We start from the raw sequence: 8,637 nt of genomic DNA, 5'->3' as shown, positions 1-8,637 counted from the left end.
CCCTAAACTTCTCCACTGATACTCACTCAACAGTCTTTCCCAACTGACTGCAACTTGGGAAATTTTCTCCATGAGACATCAGGGCAGGGCTGGGACTGTGCTTTTGGGGAGAGCTTGCGCCTATACATGTGAGGTCCTGGGTTCGATCCCCCGCACCTTGAATAAATGAAATGGGGGAGAGGGACCCATTGTAAAGGGAAGCTGCTGTTTACGTCATGTGCACCCTGCCTGGCTCCCTATGGTAAACAGTGCCCCAAATATAATGTTTTAATGGGCACTTACAGGGAGCCGGCCTCATGCTGAGCAGCTCACAGGAATCATCATTAAATCCTCATCACCCTTTACAGACTTTTATGACCCATTTTCACAGTTGACAAGACCAAGGCAAAGAGGACTTGCTCACGCTGCCCCAGACGATGGTTGAGGGGTCAAGCAGCCTTCCTGCAGCTTTGGGGCACCTCACCAAGTGTGCCCAGTTCCTGAGCCCCCTGTCCTGCAGCCCACCCATTTGGGGTGTTTTTGCAGACTTCCCTAGAATATTCCTCCTGTGGATTCCCCCTGCTACACGTCTAGGGACACCCAGGAGGTGACCCTACAGGGATCACAGCCCAGCACAGGCTCAGTCGCCAGGGTTTAAGCCATGGGGTTTCTCCCATGTCTCCACCCGGGGCCTCAACAGGGAAAGCCACAAGTTTCTTCTATGGATCACCTTTGGGAAGGCTGGGATATATTGTAGATTGCTAGAAGCACTCAGAAATAGTAATTTTCCACTGTTAAAATCAACTCATTCCACCCCCCAACCAAATAAAAAAACCCAAGAGGCTGGAGCGACAGTACAGCAGGTAGGGCATTTGCCTTGCATGTGGTCGACCTGGGTTCGATCCCCGGCATCCACTATGGTCTCCCGAGCACCGCCAGGAGTGATTCCTGAGTGTAGAGCCAGGAGAGACCCCTGAGCATTGCCGGATATAGTCCCCAAACGGAGCAAAGCTCTGTGCTCAGGATTGTCTCCTGGAGGTGCTTGGGGGACCATATGGGATTCTTGGATGGCATGCAGGGCAAGGGTTGACCCACTGTGCTCTCTCTAGCCCATAAGTGACCTTTTGGGACAGACTCAGTTCGCTGCCTTGAGATTCATCCTTTTCATTACTGATTAGCAAATATTCCAAAATATGGATGGTGGAGTTTATGTATTTAGTCACTGAGTAACTGTGAACTTGGTTCCAGAAGAGAATGGCTATCAATATTCCTGTGCAGGGTGGTTTTTTTTTTTTTTTTGCATTTTTGTGAGGGGAGTGTTGGTCACACTCAGCTGTGGCCCACTGGGGGGCCCTGGGTCACACTTTGGGATCTGGGCACATAAAAACGAGCTCCTATTCTTCAAGCTCTCCATCTCCCCGGCCCCTGCTTACTTCACTTAGTTTGGACATCAAACATATAAGTATCTGTTCGACATGAACCTTTGGGGCTCCTGACTCGAGTTTCCTGCTCTTTTTTTTTTTTTTTTGCTTTTTGGGTCACACCCGGCAATGAACAGGGGTTACTCCTGGCTCTGCACTTAGGAGTTACCCCTGCCGGTGCTCAGGGGACCATATGGGATGCTGGGAACTGAACCCGGGTCGGCCGCGTGCAAGGCAAACGCCCTACCCGCTGTGCTATTGCTCCAGCCTTCCTGCTCTTTCTTTCTTCTTCTTTATTTCTATCATTTAAACACTTGATTAATTTTTTAAAAATATAATCATTTGGCAGAAATAAATTGCCAATGGAATGTTTTTAAGTCTCACGATGGAGACATTCTTGGGCCTGCTCGAGCAAATTGATGAACAACGGGAGGACAGTGCTACAGTCCTACAGTTCACAATATTTGATTACATTTAATATTCAAACACCAATCTCACCACCATTATACCTTTTCACCACCATATTTTCGTCCCGAACCCCGAACCCTGCCCCCAAAGCAGAACCAAAATAATTTATTTTGTATTGCTTGTTATGAATAATCTGCTAAAAATGAGACAAAAAGATTTCTTAGAGGAAAGTGTGTGAAGATTACTGTATTTCACCTAGGAGCCATTAAGCCTTTCTATAAGAGATAAGTAACATGTTGTTAAAGGTGGAGCCTTGTGTTTATATCTGCATAAATATATTTCCCTTAAGATTAGTTGCCTTCTTCTTTAAATCCCATCAAATGTGGTGTGCTATTCCTGGAATATTAGTGGTGTAAAGTATGAGATGTTCAGAAATAGATTCACTTATGGGTGAGGCTCGTTCGAGCATGTGGAGAGCAGCCGTGAGCATGGCGGTGGTTGAGTTCTGGAGAATTCTGGCTCCGGGGCTGGCTCCATTGGGGCAGGGAGGGGCCTCAAGTCCCCCTCCCCCCGGGTTGCCCCCAAACTGAAACAGCCTGGCATGTGGTCTGTCTGCATGGCTATGGCATATTGTTCTGTGCTCTCTTCAGATCCCTGGTCTTTCTTGTAGGAACTGCATCTGAACTCCTCAATACATCATTTAGATCCTAGTTTCGCTGAACGGGGGAGGCAACTTCAGATCATAGAATTGACACAATATGGAACTCACTTAGATTTTGCACATTTTCCCTGGACGCTGTGTAGTGACCCTTGAGAGCTCACTCAACACTTTGGCCTTTCTTTTTTAGTGTGTGTGTGTGGGGGTGCTTTTTGGGTCACATCTGGCAATGCTCAGGGATTACTCCTGGATCTGCACTCAGGAATTACTCCTGGCAGTTCCTTAGGGACCATGTGGGATGCCAAGGATTGAACCCAGGTCGGCTGCATGCAAGGCAAATGCCCTACCTGCTGTACTACATCTCTGATCAGTCTTGCTCTTTGCATCACCTTTCTGGATAATTCTGCTGAGTTTCCTAGGAGACAACACTTTGAGCATTCCTATTCTTTCCATTTGTATAATGTTTAATTGAATTATATGATGAGATGATGACACAGACAAATATACCAGCCAACCCCCCAGCTCAATGAATAGACAGATCTGCTGGAGGCAGCTGGAAGTTGCTCTAATAGCTCACAGGCCTGCAAACTTGGGTTCCTTTTTGTGTATCTTATGGATCAAGAAGGACTTTACTGAAGGACAGGAGATGACACAGAAGGCACCTAGGTTCAATCCCCGGCACTCCACAGTTCCCCCAGCATCAGTCAGAGAGGTCCCCAGAGCACTGTCAGGATGGCCTGGATCATTCCTAGAAATTCAGGTCCCAAATAGCACCATATTCTGGGATTCTAGCACTATTGGCCTGGGTGGTCAAGACTCACTGGGAAACCCTTCCCCCAACCCCCACCTCCCAAGACCCCAGGCACCAGGTGGAGGGCAAATAAAGGTTCATTCTCTAGTAGTAGCACACCAGATTGGATGGGATGTAATGAAGAAGACAACCAATCTTGATTAACAAAATATAAACACAGAAGGTTTAACCTGTAGCAACATCTTAGTAATCTCTTATACAAGGGCTTAATGACTTCCAGGTTAAATGCCCCAATCCTCACCAATTTTCTTTTCTTCTAAGGAAACATTTTTGATCATTCTCTTAGCAAATTATTAATAATAATAATCAATATTGAATAAACTATTGAGGCCCTGCTAGGGAGGCAGGCTTAAGGGGTGGTTGGGAAAATTGGAGACAATGGTGGCAGGAAGGCGTCATGGTGGTGGGTGGTGGGAATGGTGTTGGAATAGCGAATACCTGTAACAAATCATCATGAACAACTTTGTAAACCATAGTGTTTATATAAAGTGTAAGGGGAAAATTGAAAAAAAATAATTTGAAAGAAAGTGTTCTTTTTTTTCTTCTTCTTCTTTGTGGGTCGTTTTCTCTATTGTTGTTTTGCGGCCTCACCCAGCTGTGCTCAGGGATTACTGCTGCCTCGGTGATCAGGGATCACTCATGGCTGTGACCAAGGCACTGTATGTGGTGCTGGGGACCGGGGTCAGATCTCCAACCCAAGAAGGGTTTGATAATGGCCGGTTCAAAAGAGTAGCCCCCAAAGTTACACTGGCAACCCCAGCACTCTGTGTGTTCCCCAGCCTGCGTGTGGCATCATGGTGAACCACAGGTGCGGGACAAGACTCTGGCCCTGAGAATTAGTGCTCGGGAGAAGAACTTTGGACACACTAAAGGCCGAGAGAGCTTCGTGAAGGATATGAGGGAAAGTGACCGCGAGAAGAAGGAAACCATGGAGAAAGGGACTCGGGTCTAAGTGCTCACCGCAGAGCAGTGCTTCTTGAGGAAGGGATGGGAGGAGCCTGAACTTCAGGAGCCCATCCCCTAGAAATCCATCAGAGGATATAGGTAGAATGCGCCAGAAGGCTCGGGGCTGGGGCTAAATGGAAGAGCTGGCTTTGCCTTTGTGAGTCACTGGGTTTGAGCCCCAGGATAGCCTGAAGAAAAAATATTTTAATTTTTTTATGGCTGGAATTCGATATGCCAGACACAGTAACAACAAAGTCTCCAATGGAGACGTTACTGGGCCCGCTCGAGCATGGCTGGAAAATTCAGGTGTGCTGTTTTCTGACCTGTGTAGCCTGTGAGACTCTAGGGTCCTTGACTAGTCAGCTGGGGCCCAAGTCTCTGCCCTCCCTGACGCTGAGGTGACCTGGCTAGGGCCCCTGAGAAAGAGGATCAAGGGAACCCCAGGGTCTGTGCCCTCTTTCCTTTGAGGACAAGTTGGAGGCAGGAGCTGGTTCCAAGGCTACAACAGCGACAATCCCGGGAGTTTCTTCCCTCACGGGTGTCAGCCTCCACTGCTCCCCACATCTCTCCCAGGGACAGATTCCTGTGTTGGCGATGGGGGGAGGCGGGGGAAGCTGAGTCCATTGACCCAGGGCTGAAACATCCCACTAGTCAATAAGTTAATAAGCTCTTCAGCCAGCGAGCAGGGCTCATTAAAGTCTCCTGGATCTGCCTGTAATTGGGGTGTGGAACATGAGACTGGGGTGGGAGGTGATGGATGGGGAGGGTTGCCAGGACATGGGCAGGGGTTCTCACCCCTGCTGAAGAAACGCTTCCATTCTGAGGAAAATGGGGAAATGAGGTTGTCCCCCACATCTGGGCCTGCCTCACCTCTGCCTTGGGCTTCAACACTGTTTTCCTTCCTGTGTCCTTGACCCCACATTCCCCAAGGCAGGAGGGCATCCCTTCTGGGCCCCTGGTGGCTCACAGCATACACACACACACACACACACACACCCTTCCAAGAGGGCATCCCCTCGGGCCTTGGTGGCTCACAGCACACACACACACACACACACACACACACACACACACACACACACACCCTTCCTGGATTCTCCCTGCCTCCTTTGTTTCATTTTCTTAGTTTTTGGGTCACTCCTGGCAAGTTGCTTGGGGACTAGATTGCTCTGCTGGGACTCCCCACATGAACACTCCTGGGTTCCTTGCTCCCTGTGGTCTGCTGACTTCTCACCTGGGCCCTGAACCCCAAGAATCCAGTTCCCCTAGGGCACCCAGGATGAGCCCTGGGCATCCCTTTATTTCCGCTCTCTCACAGCCTGGATTTCCGGCTCTGTGTTCTCGGAGCGCTCAGGGCTGCCTCTCAGCAGACTGACTGGGCCACCCCAAGCCCACGGCCCCACTTCTCCTGTGGGTTGGACGTCCTGAGGGCAGGCAGAACTGCTCAGCTGGGCCTCCAGAGTGGCATGTCCCTGTTTTCTTCCATGTCCCTGCTCAGCAGAGAGCCCTGGCCTCTCTTGGGAAGTGTGGGGACTGTGGGGCCCAGTGGGCTGATAAGGAACCATTTCCGGAGAGTGCAGGTGGTGGAACTCATAAAAACTGATTGAAGGATCCCTGGGCGCTGCCCCGCAGGAGCGCTCTGAAAATCACCATCTGTCCTGGCAGGGGGAGGGGGCGGCCTTTAGCGGGCCTGGAGGCCCCTCTGCGGAGGGGGTACTGTCCCAGGAGGTCCAACCAGGCCGTGCTCCCTCATCTCATGGGGGCCTGGGGCCCATCCTACCCCTGGGGGCCCGATATGGACTACCACACCCCTTCCTGTGCCTGACCCTGAGTCCCATGGTTCCCTCCAGGACTGAGAGAGCCTCTTCCTGAGGCTGCCTCCCTGTCCTTCCCTCCTTTGGATCCTGCGGTTCTTGGCTTGTGAAATGGGGAGGAAGCAGGCACCATGGGTCACATCGCCCAGTACCCAGCAGGTGCTTAATAATAAATTGTCTCCCTCATTCCTGCAAAGGTGCAGGAAGGGCTGGAGCGATAGTACTGCGGGTGGGGCGTGTGTCTTGCATGTGACTGACCTGGGTTCAGTCCCAGGCATCCCACATGGTCCCCCTTGCACTGCCAAGAGGATTCCTGAGTGCAGAGCCAAGAGTCACCCCTGAGCATTGCAGGTGTGACCCCAAAAGGCCAGTGGTGAGAATCCTGGCTGACCCTCTTGATGGTGGGAGGCTAGGGAAGCTGCACCTAGAGTCTGCCCCAGGACCCTAGAGGCAGAGCTCCCTCCACTGTCTCAGAACAGCAGGAGAGGGGTGGGATGGGCTCTGGAGAGGCGCCCTCTCAGGGGCCCCCCACTCTGAGTTAGCCACTGCCCCTCAGCTCCTGGGAGATGGAGACATCGCGCATTGCCTGGGTATAAACTCAACGATCTGGCGGGGGCGTGGAGGGAAGCAGGAGGAAGGGCCCTCGCGGCTCCTCTCCCCCGCCCCTCCCCGCCTGGAGGGATATAAACCCCACTGCGGGGCGCCCAGCAGAGGACCCACTGCAGCCCTTGGGACTCCTCTGACCCTCCGCCTCGCCTCCTGCTCGGCTCGACTTCCAGAACTGTCGCTGTGAGCGCCCCTACCCTAGAATGGCCCAGAACCGGGACCCTGGGCTATTTCGTGGGGAAACTGAGGCTGGGATGGTGGACACTGGGACTGTCGGGATACCAGCAGTGTGGGAAGGAGGCTGATGTGGGCGCCCCTTCCCCCATCCACCCATCTAACCGGCAGTGTGTGGGAGGGAGGGGGGCAAGGCCTATGACCACCCCACCCCTCGCCCCCGACGGCTGGGGAAACTGAGGCCAGAGGCTGTGTAGAGCCGGAGAGCTTCAAGCGAGCTGGTGGCTGCACCTGGCTCTGGTACCAGCCGCGACTGGCTGCCGCAGCGTGGACCCCACGGCAGTCTCAGCTTCCTTCCGTGGGGGGCACAGCTTGGGGGAGCGACTCTCGGGAAACCCATGCTCCACGCCCCCCCCCCCCCCCCCCCAGATGGTGACGGCGTGCAGGCTCTGGCCCGCCACGGCCCTGGTACTCCTGGCCTTGCTCGCATGCCTGGGGGCTCTGGCCGACGCCTACCCCGCCAAACCCGAGGCCCCGGGGGAGGATGCCTCGCCCGAGGAGCTCAGCCGCTACTACGCCTCCTTGCGTCACTACCTCAACCTGGTCACCCGGCAGCGGTGAGCGCAGGCGCGGACCTGGGGTGGAGCCAGGGCAAGGTTATGGGCAGGGGCACGAGGATGGGCGGGGCCAGGCCAGGGTGTGGGCGGGGCCAGGTCGAGAACGTGGGCGTGGCCCTTGGTGGGCGGGGCAAATCAAGCACGTGGGCGGGATCAGGAGGGTGGGTGTGTCTCCGGGGCTCCGCCCCAATCACCTAGCGTGTGCCCCTTTGACGCCCTTCCTCCACCCTCTCCAGGTACGGGAAACGCGACAGCCCAGAAGTGCTTCTGTCCAAACTGCTCTTCTCGGACGGCGAGGACCCCATCAAGTCGCGGTAAAGGGATCCCCTCAGTTCATACCTGTCCCCTGCAGCTTGACCTGCCCCTGCCGCAGTCGGTCGGAGCTGCGCATCCTGGCACCCGGCGGGCACCTGATACTTTCCCCCCAACCTTCTTACTCGGATTCTCCTGACGCCTGTTCTTCGTCTTGCAGACCAGAAGGCCCCTCCATGTGGTGACGCGAACCGAGATCACAGGGAGATATGCCCAATCCGCGCCCTGGTCCGCTCCCCAGAACCGGATCCCTCTTCCCACCCGTCTGAGCTGCGGAGGGTTGGAGGTGTGGTCCTCACCCCATTTCTTCATGCCCCAGCCCTGCACGGGGCGGCTGTGTTCCAACCTCCCCTCATGCCCGAATAAAGAGCAGATTTCACTGGAACTGTGTGAGCATCGCTGTCTCCTTCCCCTTCTTAGTGGGCCTGGTCCAGGAGCCAATAGAGGCGGGAAGGGAAAGAAGACTTAAATCACACACTTATCGGGATATGACCTTGGGAGTGACCCAACCCGCAGGAGAACTACTCTCCGGTCTCTTGTGGGTTGGGTCACTCCCAAGGTCACTTGAGAGTGACCCTAGGACCTGAAAATGGGGAAAAGGGAGGGAGGATGTTGAGCAAGAGGCAAGCTTCTGAGAAGCGTCCAGACGAGCCCTGGGCTGTCACCGAAGTGGGGAAGGAGGCAGCAGGATAGGCAAGGAGGGTCGATGGGGACAGAGTGGGTCAAGCCAAAGAACGAAGATGGTTGGCGGGCACTGGCTTCACCCAGCCTCCTCCCCAACTCCACTCATTCCAGTGTGGGGAGGACCAGTTGAATTTGGGGTCCAGGGAGGAGGAAGAAAAAGGCCATTCTAACAGCCCTGTCCCTGGGAGGAGCTGTCTCCAGCTTCCCC

The 8,637-nt window shown here is 53.9% G+C and overlaps 1 protein-coding gene across 2 annotated transcripts; it reads left to right on the top strand.

Annotated features, from left to right (window-relative positions):
• The first annotated feature begins 7,245 nt into the window (after positions 1-7,245).
• On the top strand, positions 7,246-7,946 carry PYY (peptide YY). Of its 2 annotated transcripts, XM_056128088.1 has the most exons (3): positions 7,246-7,433; positions 7,670-7,747; positions 7,906-7,946. In XM_056128088.1, exons 1-3 carry the CDS (start codon positions 7,246-7,248, stop codon positions 7,928-7,930), a joined length of 291 nt encoding a protein of 96 aa, XP_055984063.1. In that variant the 3' UTR covers positions 7,931-7,946. The 2 variants fall into 2 exon arrangements, with proteins under 2 accessions (XP_055984063.1, XP_055984064.1); XM_056128089.1 differs by lacking the exon at positions 7,906-7,946 and having other exon boundaries at positions 7,670-7,751.
• Positions 7,947-8,637: the final 691 nt, after the last annotated feature.

Source organism: Sorex fumeus, unplaced genomic scaffold, assembly GCF_029834395.1.
Source record: "Sorex fumeus unplaced genomic scaffold, SorFum_2.1 ptg000063l, whole genome shotgun sequence".
Lineage (NCBI taxonomy): Eukaryota > Metazoa > Chordata > Mammalia > Eulipotyphla > Soricidae > Sorex > Sorex fumeus.
The sequence above is the reverse complement of the archived record's forward strand: the minus strand, read 5'-3'. Positions and strand labels throughout refer to the sequence as shown.